Raw genomic sequence first — 19,631 nt, forward strand, 5'->3', positions numbered from 1 at the left:
AATACTTAGAACAATGAAAATGTCAGAATAAGGTGACAGCACAAGACACAGATAGAAAATCAGGAGGATTTAATAATGAATCAGTTCTTTTCACGTGTCTCAGGTCTGAAAACAATGTTACAACATTATGGAATATAATATAATACTGCTTCTGGCAACAATACTTTAGAATAAGAAACAAGAATTCTTCATTGTGATAATCAACATGAAATCCATCCAGTCATGCTTTTCCAAATCCCACTCTGTCCTGGTGCAGGACTTCAGTAACACCTTGTTGGGAAAGGGTAGACGATGTTCAGGATTACAGGGCTGGCAGAACGGTCCCAGTACACGGTCCGAAACCCACCCTATACCCACTCCCCTCACAATAACCTAGAGAGAGAGGAAGAAAGGAACAAAAGTTGTCAATGAGCAGTAGATCCTCTGCAGGGGATGAAACAACCAGATGGCTCGCCAAAGTGTGCAGATGTATTGTGATCACAGGCAACCGACTGTAATATGTTGGTCGGCATTGTTTAATTTGTACGTAATACACTGGGACTGAGAGAAGATCTATTCTGAAAAAGATCAAATGAGAAAATGTGTGATAGGTGGAACATAAAGCAACAAAATGACCAGGGTTTGAGTGAGAGGTCTAACTGGGGTTTCCCAGTGACCTTTCCAAATCGGTCTAGTAATACTACCAAATCACTGTTATGACTCAAAGAGTGTATTTTATTTCATAGCTTTTCCATTGAGGAAATACAGCATGCACACCAGCTTGCAAAAGAGCATACTATAAATACCCATCTGGATCAGGTAGGCTATTATAGCTAAGCTATAAAGGTTATCTTACATTGTTAGGCTCCAAAGCAATTAAGAGAAACATACATTTTAGTGTGCATGTGTCTATTTGAGTTCATTCAAGTGTGTTTCATCTCACAAATAGTCAGTCTTATTCTGTTTAGATCAACCCAGAGTATGGGTTAAAATTTTTCTGTGTAACTGGGTATTGGACTTTCCGACAGCTAGACCCTGATATGTAAAATTAAATCACACAACCTCTTTCACATGTGCTTCCCAGGGTGTGTGCTTAGCCACTTCCTCTACTCCCAGGTCAATCATGATTGTGTCACCATTCACAACTCCAATGCTATGAGAAAATTTGCTGACGACACAACCATTTTAGGGCTCAAAGTGATTGTTAGCCTCTTAGTGTCTTCTCTCACAAATGTTAACCTGTATGCTAACCTGTAAAAACAGGTTAGCATAAAGCCCTATTAGCAGTGGTTAAATTGGGATGTTGGTGGGGGGAGTTGAGGGACCTCAAATGTGCAGGGGGAGACAGGATAAAAAACACCCCACATTTGTCATGAGCAAAATAATAGGGTAACTATGCGATTATAAATAACATTTATATTAACCAGATAGTCAGTGAGTCAGTGTTTACTATGTAATATTAAATACAGTAATCCACCCAAATATACTGTAAGTTGTTTTTGTGGCTATCGTTACAGCTAGATAATAATAAAAAGCCAAATATTGTTGGAGTTAATTTAGCTACTTAGCTACTCCATTTTACCTTTGGAAATAGTCGGTCAACTTCCTTGTCTTACTGTTTCCAGCTTCTTTTTCCATTTTGACAGTGGAGTTCAAACATCCACCCTCATCAAACCACCCCCATTTCACAGAACGTTAGCTATCGTTAGCACAGCTACCTAGAAGAGAGTATTATTTGCTTTCTTAGTTAGCTAACTGGGTGCTTACTGATATTTCCACTCTGGATACTGATTTGACCACCATGATAGGGTGCGACTGCACCCTATCATGACAATTTTACGTAACTTTTTGCCTGGGGATTTGTAAGATTCTGACCACATGAGCCAGACGCTACAGCCCAATTTAACACCTTCCTCTATGGATTCTGAAGTTGAAATCCATTTTATTCTTGGGTGCTTGACTTGCTTGATTGACATCAATGTGGTAAAATTACAATAGGCATAACATGGAATCCCAAAATGTGTCAGCAGCTTCGCTTTTTCAGTGTCTTCGCTCTTTCAGTCTTGCGTGTGTGTGTGTGTGCGTGTGTGTGCGATAGGGAGAAATTGGTTGAAGTGTGAATGTTTGTGAGAGCACTGAAAACACTAGGGGGGTAATGAATCCAGATTTACAAGGCCCCGACTGTCAATGCTACTACAAAGCAATTCCTCTGTTAAAAGATTCAAGGTGTGTGTGATTAAATGATTCTGGGTGCACGCCTGTGTATGTGTGACTGGTCAAACACACATTGCTGAGTTGTTCCAGTAAGTGTGATATAATCATATCATGGTCCCGACCTGTAAGAGTGACCTCGTCTCCATCCTTCAGGAAGGTTCTTGTCTCTCCCTCTCCCAGGTCCACGGTCTTAGTACCCCTCCATGACAATTCCAACAGTGAACCAAAACTTTCCGGCTCCTATACAGAGAGATTGACAGCATGATATACTGAATTAAAAACAACAAATCTGAACAATAGTTTGAATGCGCAATTCTCACAGATACACACACACAGTACATGCACAATCAAACACACACATACTTTTGTCTTACTATCCTTGTGGGGACAAGCATAACATAACCCCATACCTAACAGTGATCTGACCCTGAGTTAAGCGTCACAATACAGTTTAGACACTTTTGGATGATTTGGGTAATATGCGTGAAAAATGATAATATATGTCTTTCAACTAGGTCTCTGGACACACTAGGATTTGTGCCACTGGAGACAGTGCCAGGGAAACTGAACCAAAGCATGTATTCCTATCATAGTTTGTCCATAGATTGCTTTCGGACACCAATGTGCCCTTCAGTAATTTTGGGTGAACTATCCCTTCAATCTCCTAACTTTAACCCTAAACCTAACTCTAACCCTAAACCTAACTCTTACCCTAAACCTAACTCTAATTCCCTCTGCAACCCAAACTGTAAGGTAACATTTGTAGTAATGTTCTCGACAATATTTTTGGTGAAACAAGGACACATGCGTGCGCACATATGCACACACGCACACACGCACACACGCTAACTCACCGGTCCACTAATAGTTCCTGAGGCCAGCAGGTCTCCAGGTCTGACATTACAGCCGTTGACTGTGTGATGAGCCAGCTGCTGCTTCATAGTCCAATACATATACTAGAGACACACACACACGCGCGCAGAGACACACACACGCGCAGAGACACACACACACAGACAGGGAACAATGGAAGCGAGTCGGTAACATAGACATTCGGTACCTCATCAGTGAAAGCCATTCAACTGAGAGAGCCTAACCGTCCTCACCAGGGACGCTGACAGGAGACGTTGAGCCGTCCAAGTCATGCATCACACAGACGTGTTGGTTGCATCCCAAGTATCACAATACCCTTTAAATAGTACACCACTTTCGAGCAGCCCTCGGAAGGCTCCCCTGACTATAAAGGGATTAGGCTCTATCACTCCATTTGTGATAGAGCCATGAAGTCTGTATGTGAGTGCGTGAGTACTTAAGTACTTAATCACCTTGGTGACAAGACAACCGCCATTAATGGACCAAGGAGAGAGCGCTAATCAGACTTTTAAATCACAACGCATTATCAAAGTCTCACCCAATTTGCAAATCATGTTACATTTTGTAATATACTATTTTTAGACATTTTTCCCTAACATTACATGGTTTGATGTGCTACCGGGTTGGTTTCATTCAGTTGTTTATGGTAGGTGTGGTGTGAATGCACCCTCTCCTGTATCAGCATCGGGCCAACGCCCCAGGGAGAACCACGTTGCCCGAGGCTGCCAAAAGTGGCCCTTGAATGCAGCCCCGTGGCTGTCTTTGAATGCAGCTCGGCTGCCACCCCTCAAACGAGGCCTCGTCAGGGAAGGCTAAAAGGGCCCAGAGGAAAAACGACACCAGGCAGCAGAAAGGGGAAGAAAACTGATGAGTGGGATGCTGTTCCCTGCCCCTGGTATTGTTTTATTTATCAGTTAACTTTTTTCTTCCACTTTTTGTGCCTTCCAGGGCCCAGATAACTGGCACTGTGTCTGTGCAAGTGTCATTTCTGAATCAGGAAAATGCTGATTCAGTGGCGCTTCAAAACTCCAAAAACTATCTCCAGAGATTGTTTTGTGCCGGCATTAAAAAGCTGTCATACACCCTTTCAGACCGATCAACATGCCATACTGAATGTCTAGAAAGACTATGAGTGAAATTCTCTGATAATTGCAGTCCAAAATTCCATAACAGCACAGTTCTCACTGAACTTTCCAATTGATTATGTGTTGGGGGACAATGGGAGATAGGCATACGAAATTGAGTTGTGGACTAAGGAATGTACAGCTTTCAGACACAGCCCCTTTCTATTCACTCCACAGACATTGGTATTCAGACTTGCAGTAGCATAACATGCTCTACAGGTGCACTAAATTGCAAGCACCTAATAAATTTAATTCAACTGCTGAACCCCCCCCCTCAAACCCCACTTACTATTCCAGTCTCCATTCAATTGGGTTTTTAGTATATTAATCTTAAACCAATCCCTTTAAATTGTGTGTATGTTTATAACAGACTTACTAGAATAAATGGAGAGATAGTGTTCAAAAGATAAGCTACTAAGGATCTCTGAGGGAATTTAGTCAAGGTTGAAAACAATTATGTGTAGATATACCCCAGACTTACCTCCAAAGATATTCACTCCAAATTAATAGTTGGCTATTAATTATTGCTTTAAATCATCCTTAAGTTAAGGTCAGAATATGAGCAAAACGAACTATCCATACAATTGGAATAAAGTTGTATTTAAGTGATATAACTGGGGTTGGAATTGGCCTCTATGTGGCTACTCATTTTATGACACATAGGTTACCAGGCTTTTACTCCATTAATTGTAGTACATGATAATTATAACAATTGACAAAATGTGCGTTAAATCTATAGTTAGAATCTTCATTTTTTAACCACGTATCGTTTGGTTCCATTAAATTATAAATTGGATGAAATTTGGTTGAACATTCCATTTTAATTCCAGCAAATTCAGAAAGTAAAATACATTTTAGTTTCCAGCATCATAATTAAGAAACATGAAGATAATGACAATTACTGTACCTGTAACTGTGATAATTCCACTTCACTAGTTGCTTACCTTGAAGTTGGACGTGCATATAGTGGCTGTTTCCTTCATTGACTCTCCTGAAAAAACACCCACAACAGATAATTGAGACAGGATCTAGTGACCCCTGAAATATCCTCAGTGACCAGTTTCTTGGGTACCAATCAGAAAAATGTATTGTTCCTACAACAACAGTCACACAGTACAACAGTCGCTTGCATCTTGGATTGCAGAGCATGAAGCTATTCATCCTGCCTGGTTCCAATGGTACATGCAGGAGGTGGTGGTGGTGTAATGGCCTGGGGAATGTTTTCCTAGCACACGTTAGCTCCCTCGATCCCAACTGAGCAACATTTTAACATTGTTGCTGACCAGTTGCCTCCCTGCATGTCTACAGTTTACCCTTTGACCTGTGAATGTGTCAGAACTGATTCCAGGTACATGACAACAGCATAAACATGCTACCGACCAATCTGCACCAAATCAGTTAACTTTCCTGTGAAAAGTTTCTGGCACCTTGTGGACTCCATGCCGACAGGAATTCAGTCACTAGATGGTTGTACCTAAACTGGCCACTCAGAGTACTCAGAGTCAATAATACCCCAGAGGATATATAGGAAAGGCTGTGGAAGGTGAATGAATGGCCCTGGTTATTAGGAATACAGACTCCTAATGGTAACTCATTACCTACCAGACAGCCTCCAGGCTATCACAGCCCTGAGAGTATGTGTTAGAGTATGTGTGTTAGAGTATGTGTGTGTGTTTGTGTGTGCTTAATTGCTATGCCTCTCATAAACCCACACTTCCTTAACTGTGTATCTGTGCACGCACACGTGTGTGTGTGTGTGTGTGTGTGTGTAAAACCCAACAAACCTTTCAGTGACACAAACAGGTTAATGTTAAAGGTGTATGCATCGTCATGGCGTAGATAATGGAGGGGCTCTGGGTCCTGAAACAAGAAGGGGAAATGAACCAATGGCTGGATTAGGACTTACACCGATTTTTTTATTAAAGGGTATACCTGAATGGACAGAATCAAAAAGTGGTGATCTAAGGTAAAAGTACACCCAGACCAGGGTATGCTACATGATATACACCAGTGGGACGCAAATACCATTTGAGGAGATCTGGTCCCACAAATGTACCGGGTGGCAAAGATCCAGATGGATCATGTGTTTTAACGGCACAGTAACAAATGCACACCTCCCAACCCATGCAAACCCAAACCCAATCTATAACACTCCTGTTTGCAGAGCAAAAAAGGTTCTGTTGGTTTTATGTTGGTACCTGATTTATAATACATTTAAGCCCAGGGTATTGTGGTCAACACCGCATCAAACCTCAGAACAGCCTTTAAAAGTGGTACGGTATACAGTTCATGTACCACGCCCCCCTTGAGCCCTACTGCTTAAATGTACTATACCACATAGTTCTGTACTATAATGTGTGTTATGCACCTGGACCGTGTTGGGCTGAACAAATGGCAACAGGGCCTCCATGGGCACCACCCAGGGTGAGACGGTGGTCCCGAAGTTCTTCCCCAGGAACGGGCCCAGGGGGACATACTCCCATGCCTGTATATCTCTGGCTGGAACACACACAGGAATACAGGAGCAGTTGTTACCATTGATTTAACGACGAGATACATTTGTTCTCTGTTACTGAATTTTACCTGGGTGGGCACTGGTTACAGGCAGGGTTGAAAGCAATGAGCAGCGGTGAGTCCGTGTTACGCTGTTTACATTACAGCTGACCTACATAACTGGAGTACCAGTGTTCCCACTGTCGCTGTCCTGTAGGCCCAGCAACCAAACCTTGGAGGTCAAGTTAGGAAGGGTGTGTTGATAATTTGAACTACACCCGTCTCTCTTTAGGAAGAGTGTGTTGATAATTTGAACTACACCCGTCTCTCTTTAGGAAGAGTGTGTTGATAATTTGAACTACACCCGTCTCTCTTTAGGAAGAGTGTGTTGATAATTTGAACTACACCTGTCTCTCTTTAGGAAGAGTGTGTTGATAATTTGAACTACACCCGTCTCTCTTTAGGAAGAGTGTGTTGATAATTTGAACTACACCCGTCTCTCTTTAGGAAGAGTGTGTTGATAATTTGAACTACACCCGTCTCTCTTTAGGAAGAGTGTGTTGATAATTTGAACTACACCTGTCTCTCTTTAGGAAGAGTGTGTTGATAATTTGAACTACACCCGTCTCTCTTTAGGAAGAGTGTGTTGATAATTTGAACTACACCCGTCTCTCTTTAGGAAGAGTGTGTTGATAATTTGAACTACACCCGTCTCTCTTTAGGAAGAGTGTGTTGATAATTTGAACTACACCCGTCACTCTTTAGGAAGAGTGTGTTGATAATTTGAACTACACCCATCTCTCTTTAGGAAGTGTGTTGATAATTTGAACTACACCTGTCTCTCTTTAGGAAGAGTGTGTTGATAATTTGAACTACACCCGTCTCTCTTTAGGAAGAGTGTGTTGATAATTGGAACTACACCCGTCTCTCTTGACCACTGACAACCCGGGACTCATTCGATAAAAAGTGTTGTTTTTGTGATAAATAATATTGTACTGCAGCCGACAGAAAAAGCCCTTTCAACTGCCATTTCTTTTCTACTCAACTCAGGTAATCCGGGCTTGCTCCGACTCCCATACATCTTCCATGGAAATTACTTCTCACCACTGCCATTACCAAAATAACACCAATCAGTCAGTGTTTCAGTGTTGGCCTCGCCGTTTCCTCGGCTGTGAAGCAACTGGTCAGCTGCAGATCCAAAATGGAACCCTAATCCCTGCATTACTTGTGACCAGGGCCCATAGGGAACATGCACTGTGTAGGCAGAGGGGATAGGTTGCCATTTGGAGCACAGGCAGGAAATGAGACATAGATAATTCAACCACGCACAGTGAAATATTTTCAACATTTTGAACACTTCCTTCATGGGTCATTACGCATACTGAGACAGGAGAGGACAATGCTCTGGTTTGCTGTGGACGAACTTTGATTGGTCATGAATGTGTCTTTATAATGTAGCCACGCCTTTCTTTACCACCAGCCTACAGTGCGTAATAATTCCTATTAGCAACAGTGCAGTAGTTTTCATCTGTAGAAAATGTGAATGTGATTGCTGGAATGGAGAGAAGGGCAGATGAATGACCACAGCAATGGAGCAGTAGTCAACCAGGAAATGACACTGGAGGAGATCCTTTCAACTGAGACGCCTATTCAGCATATCTAACAAAGGAGGAAATATCCATAACCAAGCCACAGAAGCACGGTAGCAGACTGCGGCTGAAATGGGTATACAAGATCACTCACACAATTATGCCAGTCCATTCACAGGACATTGCATTTCTGAACATATTTAGACAATCTTGTTTGGAATCTGATATTGAAAAGGGTGTATGAACAAATTGACTATAGGACTATACATCTGGTTTACTACCTGCCACCTTTGGTGTGTGTGTGTGTGTGTGTGTATATGGGAGTGTGCATTTGTATTTGTGTTCAAACCTATGTGCACTATATATGTGTCTAAATGTGTGTGTGATTGTGTTTGCATGTTTGTGTGTCTGTGTAAGCGTGTTTGTGTGTGTAAAAGTGAATAGACTGTTGGGCCTTGTTTTTAGCCTGGTTTTAGAAAAAACGCCATGTACAGTGGAGAGAACAAGTGTTTGATAAGCACCTACTTACAAAGAATGTAGAGGTCTGTAATTTTTATCATAGGTACACTTCAACTGTGAGAGACGTAATCTAATTGTATGATTTATAAATAATTAATTTGCATTTTATTGCATGACATAAGTATTTGATCACTTTCCAACCAGTAAGAATTCCCGCTCTCACAGACCTGTTGTTTTTCTTTGAGAAGCCCTCCTGTTCTCCACTCATTACCTGTATTAACTGCACCTATTTGAACTGATTACCTGTATAAAAGACACCTGTCCACACACTCAATCAAACAGACTCCAACCTCTCCACAATGGCTAGTCTCCTCGGTCTGGGGCTCCATGCAAGATCTCACCTCGTGGGGCATCAATGATCATGAGGAAGGTGAGGGACCAACCCAGAACTACACGGCAGGACCTGGTCAATGACCTGAAGAGAGCTGGGACCCCAGTCTCAAAGAAAACCATTAGTAACACACTATGCCGTCATGGATTAAAATCCTGCAGCGCACGCAAGGTCCCCCTGCTCAAGCCAGCGCATGTCCAAGCCCGTCTGAAGTTTGCCAATGACCATCTGGATGATCCAGAGGAGGAATGGGAGAAGGTCATGTGGTCTGATGAGACATAAATAGAGCTTTTTGGTCTAAACTCCACTCACCGTGTTTGGAGGAAGAAGAAGGATGAGTACAACCCCAAGAACACCATCCCAACCGTGAAGCAAAGGGGACAGGACGACTGCACCATATAGAGGTGAGGATGGATGGGGCCATGTATCGTGAGATCTTGGCCAACAACCTCCTTCCCTCAGTAAGAGCATTGAAGATGGGTCGTGGCTGGGTCTTCCAGCATGACAACGACCCGAAACACACAGCCAGGGCAACTAAGGAATGGCTCCGTAAGAAGCATCTCAAGGTCCTGGAGTGGCCTAGCCAGTCTCCAGACCTGAACCCAATAGAAAATCTTTGGAGGGAGCTGAAAGTCCGTATTGCCCAGCAACAGCCCCGAAACCTGAAGGATCTGGAGAAGGTCTGTATGGAGGAGAGGGCCAAAATCCCTGCTGCAGTGTGTGCCAACCTGGTCAAGAACTACAGAAAACGTATGATCTATGAAATTGCAAGGTTTCTTTACCAAATATTAAGTTCTGCTTTTCTGATGTATCAAATACTTATGTCATGCAATAAAATGCAAATGAATTACTTAAAAATCATACAATGTGATTTTCTGGATACATTTTTTTGATTCCGTCACTCACAGTTGAAGAGTACCTATAACATTACAGATCTTTCTAAGTGGGAAAACCTGCAAAATCGGCAGCGTATCAAATACTTGTTTTCCCCAATGTAATTGCCTTTATTCCCACAAGGCTGCTGATGTTAACATACATTTTTATTGATTAGCATTCAGCAATTAGCACACTCAAATCTGATATCTGCCTATCCCCAGAAATCTTTCTAGGATTTGAAAGCAATCAGAAGTAAACAGAACAACCCGGAAGCACGCATAATCCCTTAGCAATGGGCTACAGAGGAGAGTGGAGCTCTCGGAAGTTACACACAGAAACCACATGAGCTAAACTCTCAGTATTTAGCAACACAGCATCCACTTTAGGTACACCTAAATATTCTAGTATCATTAATCAGGTGTCTTTGCCTCTGGAACCTCCGCTCAGTGGGTGTGTTTGTTTCTCTGTAAACTCGTGAGAATGTGGTGTGTGACAATCCCTGGAGGTGTGATGTTTCTGAGATCTGGCACCAACAGTCATACCAATCATTCAAAATCGCTTAGCTCACATCTTCTCCATTTGAATATTTTCTCTTAAACATGTCTACATGCTTAATTGAGTTTTTATTGAGTTGCAGCCACATGATTCGCTGTTTGGTTATTTGCGTTAAAAAGCAGGAGCACCCAGTTAATTGCCCCGATGAGTAAATATAACTGGCTGTCTATTGCCCTAGCTGTCTGATAGACATGTCAAAGTGGGTCTGTGAGTGTTCCTCTCTTTCAAACAGCGACAGCCATAAAACAACAATACTATTCACACCATTTCACAGAAGGCCAATAGAAAAATAAAATGAAGTCGCCCTATTCCCTACGTGGAGCGCTGATTTAGACCAGATATCTCTGTAAGCACTATGCAGGGAATAAGGTGCCATTCTGGGCACAACCCAAGTCATTGTGCTGCAATGCCACCTCCTCCACCATGAAAGTCTCACTAAATCACAGCCACTCTGTGAGTCCAGGTTAAATGTTCCGCCCTAACATTACGAGGCTAGCGGCACTTTTGCAATATGAAAGATCGTCAATATTGAACCAGGAAAAGTGGGTGGGGGGGGGGGGGGGGGGGGGGGGGTTGAGGGAGAGTCCATGTGATGCCAATGCCTGTATCAGTGTCTGTGTCCTCACACAGCACACATGTAATATTCCTTGTTTCTATGTCCCCTAGATGAAATAAAGAAATAATACAAATTTCAATGAAGATGAAGAACTGGAATTACAGAAGAGGGAGAGAGTTGAGAAGAAGATCTACACATTTCAAGGCCAGGGCAGATAACCCCCCCCGAGGTAATTCAATTTTATGAATAATCCATAACCAGGCATGTTTTTCTGAGCAGCTTCTTTGGCATTTCATTCAAGGCTGTGCCCTCGGTGATTACATTTGAAAATTATTACATCAAGATGTATTGTGCTGAACTAAATAAAAACGTTCTCATTCACTGACAGAACCTTCCTATCCATTGATCAAATATTTAAAGTATTGGCTTCCGTAGATACACTACTGTGCAAAGGTTTGGAGCCACTTTAACTTTCACATTTGTGAGCCATTAAAATAATGATCAGAAATTCAGTGTAGACATTTTTTATGTTGTAAATGACTACTGTAGCTGGAAACGGCTGATTTTCAATAGAATATCTACTCAGGCGCACAGAGGCCCATTATCAGCAACCATCAGTCCTGTGTTCCAGTGGCACGTTGTGCTTGCAAATTCAAGTTGGTCATTTTAAAAGGCTATGTGATCCTTTTGCAATTATGTTAGCAAATTGACTATAAGTGTGTGTGAGACCTTACCACTCCAGTCGTTCATCAGCACCATGCCAAAGATATGTTCATGGGCTCTCTCTATCGGAATGGGCTCGCCCAGACGATTACCTCCACCTACAAAAAAGGCCTGAGAAACAGACAGTCAGAAAGAAAAGTATTACATTCCAGAACTCACAAGGCGAAAAATCTGTTGTTTTGTCCTTTTAGCTGAATTTCCTTTTCCGCCCTGTTTTCCTTTTTTCCAATAATAAACCAATAATTAGCCCAACATTTTTAATTGGTTATTATGAGTGATGAAGTTGACAAACGAAAAACACGCTTGTAATAAGGTTGCTCCATTAACTGTATACTGACCATCTCCAGTTCGATGTCCAGCTGCTTAGACGGTCCAAACACAGGAGGCTTAGCTGAGACACCATGGAGAAGGAAAAGTGTTAGTGAGGAACAGAAAAAGGAATTGACACTCTGGTGACCATCTTACACTGCTGGGTATGGGCCAATAACTGAAGTACTAAATTAAAATAGTATAAGCATATAAAAGCATATGCTTAAGCCTGGTAGGAATTCAGAGAGAATTGTTTAAAGAATATGTCATTATTACATTTAAGTGATTACCCAACAGCTTCTGACAAAAGACTGAATACATACATTCCGTTGATGATTTTATGTATATTTACTGTACTTTTTGCCACATACGTTGATTTTGATCTGAACAAATCTGGATACCTTCAGTAACATGATACTAAGAATACTGTATTCCTGGGAAATTCCTTCAACATGACAACAAAGTTATATAAGTCCACACCTCCTTTTTTAAGCTCTCCTGGTTGGACATGTGAAGTGCACATTTTGGCTCGTTTGTGTGTTATCAAATTAGTTTGTACATTTATTCATGTATATATTCCTAAACCTTATAAGAAGCTGTCTTTATTGGGGATTAGTGGCTACTTCTTGTGTGTGTGTGTGTATATACAGCTCCGTAAATAATTAAGAGACCACTGCACCTTTTTCTTTCCTTTCCAAAAAAGTTGAAAAGATACGTTTTGAGTGAGGAACAGAAGCGTTCAATTTGCAGTGGTCTCTTAATTTTAACCCTTCCCTACCTCACTCAAAACCTTCCTTTTCGACTTTTTTGGAAAGGAAAGAAAAAGATGCCGTGGTCTCTTCATTTTCTCCGGAGTTGGATATGTACATCCACACATCTCACTCCGTTGAAACTGGAGAGGTTTGTGTGTGTGTGTTTCACATTCATTGTCTGTGCCTGTATGTTTTTAGTCGGTGTATGCGTGTTTATGATTTTCAGACTAGGTATTGTATTTCCTTACATTGGTCAGGTCTCATCTGTCCTGAGGGCCTGCGTATGGGTGTCCCAGACACTACAATGGAGGATGCCCTGCCGTGATACCCCACAGGCAGCCTCAACCTGGGGACACATCCAGTGAGGGTGTCAAACAAACAGTCTGTCATTACTCAGTTTTATTGATTAGTAATATGTTGGTCAGATAGGCAGTCAGTCAGTTAGTTAATTTACTGCCAAACCATAAACCAATTCAAATGACTCCTAGTCAAAGTCCTGTAACAAACGAGTCATGAATCCCATGCTATAGCCAAAGGAAAACACAGCTCTCTAATATTTACTGTTGTAGCTAATATGTTAAATTATGCAACAAAGTCGCAACTGGTCGAGTCTGAGTCTACGCTAGTTGATTCAAAGCCAAGGAACGAGTCATGAAAATCCTTTTAGATTCAGGTTTTCAGTTTTTTTTTAGTTTACAACATTTTACAAATTCAGAGACTGAGATAGATACCGAAGGAAGGAGAGCAGGCCATGTGAAGGACAGCTGTGTTATTTGACACGAGGAACGGTGCAACGTTGGACTGACAGACGGCAGGAGAAACTGCCCAAGTGAAACTGCCCAAGTGCCCCGGTCACCCTCCCCCCTTTCTCTCTTTCCTCTCTACCTTTCGCTGTCCGTCTCATCTCAGTCCAGTTCTTTTCCCACTCAAACGGAGTAAGAAATGCATGGATGGTGATCGTCCGACAAAAATGGTTACTCCAGTGACATCTTATCATGAGGGTAGATACTGGGCGGTGAAGGGTACTACAGAATAACAAACATATCTGTGGAGCAGGCAATGTGTGCATCCCAAATGGCACCTTATCCTCGGTCTAGTGCACAATAACATTTGTGCACTAGGAAGAGAATAGTGTGCCATTTCTTCATTATATCCTACCAATTGGGCATCAGGGCATTGTCCTTCCCTCGGAACATAATGCCAACGTTGGTGGCATGGTCTCTGGACGAGTAGAAATCAGTATAGTCACCTGTGTGAGTGTGTGTTTGAGAAAGAGATAAATAATAAAACATTTAGAAAGCAAACAGAAAGAGAGAGAGACATAGAATTAAAAGAACAGCATTTAAATTACGTGCTAAGATCTGTCTTTGGGTCATCTTACGGCGCTTTTATATTGGTTAACAGCGCCCCCTATTGTTCCAGCATCAGACAAACACCTAATTCATCATTTTCTCATACATCTCACTGAGTTGTCTCATAGTTCCGGGTGTCCTGGGATCTGCTGTTGAATGTTGCTTCATTAAGAGCATCACTTCTGCTGTCTGATAGGTCTACGAATCACCTAAAATCCTAAATAACTAATTCATGTGATTTGTAGATCAGGAGAGTTTTGAACTGATGCACTCAAATACAGCTGATGAGGAATGGTGGTGCATTGATGATTGATACTTCTGACAGATTGTTTCTCAGACTGTCAGTGTAGCTTAATCAGATGAGCATAGTGTTTGCAGCACCAAGGTTGTGGGTTTGATTCCCACAGGGCGCAGTAAACCAACTCACCTATGTCAGCAGGCAGATGCATTGTGGCTGTACTCTGAAGGACAAATGCTCTGCATAGACAACACACATGCACACACAAATGAAAACATGCTGAAATGTAAACACACTACAAAAGTATGATAACATGATGGAAAAGGGAATACCACAAAAACCTATTTGGTCATGGCCAAAATCCTGTCTTAAATAACGAATCTCATTTGGCTGGATCCAACTTTTTGCTAAAAGAGCAGTGGGCCAGGTACGAACGTGTGTTGGAGCAGTACATCTTAAACTGCTGGACCACGCTAGACCACACTTTGCTAAATTCTTGAAGTCTATTATAGTGTCATAGAGGTACTGAGGACGTGCTATAGAACTGCTGCATTGCCATAGAAGAACTATATACAGTGAGGGAATTTTTTTGGGATCCCCTGCTGATTTTGTACGTTTGCCCACTGACAAAGGAATGATCAGTCTATACTTTTTATGGTAGGTATATTTGAACAGTGAGAGACAGAATAACAACAACAAAATCCTGAAAAACACATGTTATAAATTGATTTGCATATTACTGTGTGAAATAAGTATTTGATCCCCTCTAAATCAGAAAGATTTCTGGCTCCCAAGTGTCTTTTACACAGGTAACAAGCTGAGATTAGGAGCAAACACTTAAAGGGAGTGCTAATCTCAGTTTGTTACCTGTATAAAAGACACCCATCCACAGAAGCAATCAATCAATCAGATTCCAAACTTTCCACCATGGCAAAGACCAAAGAGCTGTCCAAGGATGTCAGGGACAAGATTGTAGACCTACACTGGCTGGAATGGGCTACAAGACCCTTGCCAAGCAGCTTGGTGAGAAGGTGACAACAGTTGGTGCGATTATTCGCAAATGGAAGAAACACAAAAGAACTGTCAATCTCCCTCGGTCTGGGGCTCCATGCAAGATCTCACCTTGTGGAGTCGCAATGATCATGAGAACGGTGAGGAATCAGTCCAGAACTACACGGGAGGATCTTGTCAATGATCTCAAGGCAGCTGGGACCATAGTCACCAAGAAAACACACTACGCCCTGAAGGACTGAAATCCTGCAGCGCCTGCAAGTTCCCCCTGGTCAAGAAAGCACATGTACAGGCCCATCTGAAGTTTGCCAATGAACATCTGAATGATTCAGAGGAGAACTGGGTGAAAGTGTTGTGGTCAGATGAGACCAAAATCGAGCTCTTTGCCATCAATTTGCCGTGTTTGGAGGAAGAGGAATGCTTACCTATGACTCCAAGAACACCATCCCCACCGTCAAACATGGAGGAGGAAACATGCTTTGGGGGTGTTTTTCTGCTAAGGGGACAGGACAACTTCACCGCATCAAAGGGACGATGGACGGGGCCATGTACCGTCAAATCTTGGGTGAGAACCACCTTCCCTCAGCCAGGGCATTGAAGGGCATTGGATGGATATTCCAGCATGACAATGACCCAAAACACACGGCCAAGGCAACAATGGAGTGGCTCAAGAAGAAGCACATTAAGGTCCTGGAGAAGATCTGCAAAGAGGAGTGGGACAAAATCCCACCTGAGATGTGTGCAAACCTGGTGGCCAACCACAAGAAACGTATGACCTCTGTGATTGCCAACAAGGGTTTTGCCACCAAGTACTAAGTCATGTTTTGCATAGGGGTAAAATACTTATAACCTTTTTGACATGTGTTTTTCTGGATTTTTTTTGTTGTTATTCTGTCTCTCACTGTTCAAATAAACCTTCCATTAAAATTATAGACTGCTCATTTCTTTGGCAGTGGGCAAACGTACAAAATCAGCAGGGGATCAAATAATTGTTCCCTCACTGAGTACTACAGAAGCTCTATGGGCTGACCTGCTCCTGAGGTTGACATCGTCTCTGAGTGTGGTCTCATTAGCCGAGAGCAGCAGCTGTAAAGTCCTCCGGGCTTCCCTCCATGCCTCGTACCCCAGACCCATGAATGCATTCAGGGTGGGCTAGGAAGAGGTTGGAACATGTGGAGGAAACACAAGGAAATTCGAATAATTTTCTTTTCTTTTTACAGCATATATCATATACACCTTTAGAAGAAAATAAGCTGTCTAGCACCGAAAAGGGTTCTTCAGTTGTGCATGTAGGAGAACCCTTTGACGAACCCTATTTGGTTTCATACAGAACCTTTCCCATAGAGGATTCTAGATGGAATCCGAAAGGGTTCCACTTGGAATCATTCTTCCAGGAATCATCTAGGGTGCTTCTGTAGCTGTACATGCCTTTTGGAAGCCATGTAACATAAGTAGAATGCATGTAAATTGTTTATTGGTGTACATATGTTCCTCACTCATGCAAGCATCATCTTCCTAGAGTTCCAAACAGTTAAAATAGGGGGAACCCGGGAAACTAGGTTCCATGAGTTATATCACTGGTGGAGCCTGTGCAGTTTACCACAAATTCAAGGAGAGAAATCTTTTTTTTTTTCTTCATCCTTTTAATTCCCACCTCTGTTGATTCCTCAAGTAATCCCATTTGAATAATGTTGACTCCTTTCCTTATGCCACTAATATTAACGAACTGGCCTGGTGTAAGCCAGTGGGCTTATCTCACCGTAAATGTTCCATTGGTGTTGATGATTTCTTTCATTTTCAATGTTTAATAATAATGACAATGTCTTTGCAAGTAGATCTTGTTATTGACAATGTTGTCCCCATCATAAAGACCCTTTATTTTGCTTTCCCAACACTCTTGACCTCTACCCTACTCTGCCACCCCATTAAATCCTGCACTTTCATAGAAAATCAGCAGCTTCTAGACAAAGGCTTTTGAGACACTTTACACGTCTGACACAGCATTATGAAGTGAACTTGATTGGTCAAGTCTGGAGAGCGTAGTAGGGTTCCATTTACAGGCAGCAAGAACATGCAAAATAATTCAAACTACACACGTGTGTACCGTTTATTCCATAATAAATGAAGCATACATCCTAGGTGATAACTAGTTCCTGACACCTGTGCTGTTTTTTTCAATAGGGAAAAGCATCTGTGCATTGTGATTTGTAACCACAGCATACGGTGAGAAATAGGCAGTGCGGTGTCAATGTGGTCGACGACATGATTCGGTGTTTATGAATGCACCTTGCTGCACGGGTGTAGGTGCACATTTGTCCTTTCCTCAGCTGGCGTCTCAGTTATTTGATTCAGGTAAGTGGATCAAGTCGTGGCTTGATGTGCAGCGAAACGTTCGAGGATACTATCAACGGCTTAGGTTTGTCTTATTGTCTATTTGGGAGGTCAGGGTCAATGGTCACCAGGATTTTCACTCTTTTCCGGGGGGGGGGGGTCACATTACTACCCCCCCCCCCCCCCCCCCCCCCATGCAATTGAAATGTACCTGGCTATAAGCAGCATCATGTGACCTTTAACTCACTTTGAAAAAAATTACCAAACGTATCAGTACGTCGCTGACTCCATCTCGTATATATAGGCGGAAACACCGGGGGGGACACGAACACCCTATCTAGGGAAAACCTGATTTGTCGCCCAAATATATCACTCTAAGCACAACTATGTAATTTCAATAATATTTATATGACACAATGAAAGCACCTGTGCTGATTATCGACACTTGATAGCGCGTTTTAAGTTTCAAAGATTGCGACCACCCTCCCGCACTTTGCCTCACAATGGTTTGATCCACTGCCCCTTCAGCGATGGCACAACATGCAGGTACTATTACTACAGTGCATGTGTGGGAATCACAGTCGGTTGTTGGTGGCTGACTTTCAGTAAGTAGTTCAATGAAAGATATGTTAGCCATTCCTTTACTTCTATCACTCAATACAATAAAACATGTATAACCGTAACCAGCCTTCATTTTCGCTGCATTGAATTACAGGTCACACTTTGTTTGCTAGCTAGCCACATAATCATCAACCACTGTTTTGCAGCTATTTGAATTCGAGTCAATGAGAGAAGCTTGCAATGTATGTAGTGTCGCTTAGCTGTCAAGGTGACAGTGTTCGTGTCTACCGTCTGAAAGGCACTCAATACACGTAGATATTGTGAGGTTAATCCAGTAAGTCTGTTTTATGTTGGTAGGGCTCACACACTCACAATCGCTGAATTTGTAGAGCTACAGTAATGAGCAAACCGATGGCGCAAGCTAAAACAGTATTACAGCACTATTTTGGTGTCCCATTCAATAATGGCACTTGAGAAAATGTCATGTAATTGTCCCCTCAAAGGTTGATATCAGATTTTTTGCCCCTGCCCATCATGAGTGCATAGTGATAACACTGCCTTTAGTGCCCTACAATAAATATCAGTCATAAGCCACGGAGAAGCATATGTTAATGGACTTACCTGGTCAAACACATCCTGGTGATCGGAAAGCACAGGACCTCTGAATAGTGACTTTATAACGCTCAGGTCCAAAATCTGATCCCCAATCGCAACCCCAATCCGTTTTCTGGACTGAGGATTGACACGATAATTTTGTGAATACATAATTAAATGCACGCCATTCAAATTGTTAGTTTTACCAAGCCTACTACTAAAATGTTTAGAGACCGAAACGTTGCCAGTCGTCCTTTAAATTGTATTGCAAGGAAATCTTTGACATTGCATAGTTTTATGGCAGAGAAGTGTAGGAACACCCATTCAGCTATAAAGTAGCATAACAAAAACAAGTATTTTCCTCAAACTCACATTGCCCGCTGTCGAGAACACGCCATAAGGTAAGTTGTGATAGGAAAAGTCGGACTTTTCGTTAACTTTCACAAAAGACATTTTTAAGTTGCAGTTATACTCCGATATACTCCTCAGTGTAAGCAGCAGCGTTAGTAACCTCTTCCAGATGTTGACCACAGCCATGGGGCAGCCCGCCTCCCACTAAATAAACCATCGACCAATGGAAAACGCTCTCTTATATCCACCCTTTTCAAGCGATCTTAAAACAATCCAAACCGGCTGGAAAATGAGTCAGCA

General features: G+C 42.2%; 1 protein-coding gene across 1 annotated transcript; it reads right to left on the bottom strand.

The window, feature by feature from the left end:
- Positions 1-50: 50 nt before the first annotated feature.
- fah (fumarylacetoacetate hydrolase (fumarylacetoacetase)) lies at positions 51-19,542 on the bottom strand. Its single transcript, XM_010876872.4, has 14 exons — positions 19,353-19,542; positions 19,008-19,118; positions 16,525-16,646; positions 14,673-14,722; positions 14,052-14,142; positions 13,142-13,239; positions 12,171-12,223; positions 11,844-11,943; positions 6,559-6,689; positions 5,975-6,050; positions 5,135-5,181; positions 3,048-3,149; positions 2,316-2,433; positions 51-372 (listed from the first exon to the last, which is right to left on the bottom strand). Exons 1-14 carry the CDS (start codon positions 19,515-19,517, stop codon positions 302-304), a joined length of 1,335 nt encoding a protein of 444 aa, XP_010875174.1. The 5' UTR covers positions 19,518-19,542; the 3' UTR covers positions 51-301.
- Positions 19,543-19,631: the final 89 nt, after the last annotated feature.

The sequence above is a fragment of the Esox lucius genome, chromosome 2 (genome assembly GCF_011004845.1).
Source record: "Esox lucius isolate fEsoLuc1 chromosome 2, fEsoLuc1.pri, whole genome shotgun sequence".
Classification (NCBI taxonomy): domain Eukaryota; kingdom Metazoa; phylum Chordata; class Actinopteri; order Esociformes; family Esocidae; genus Esox; species Esox lucius.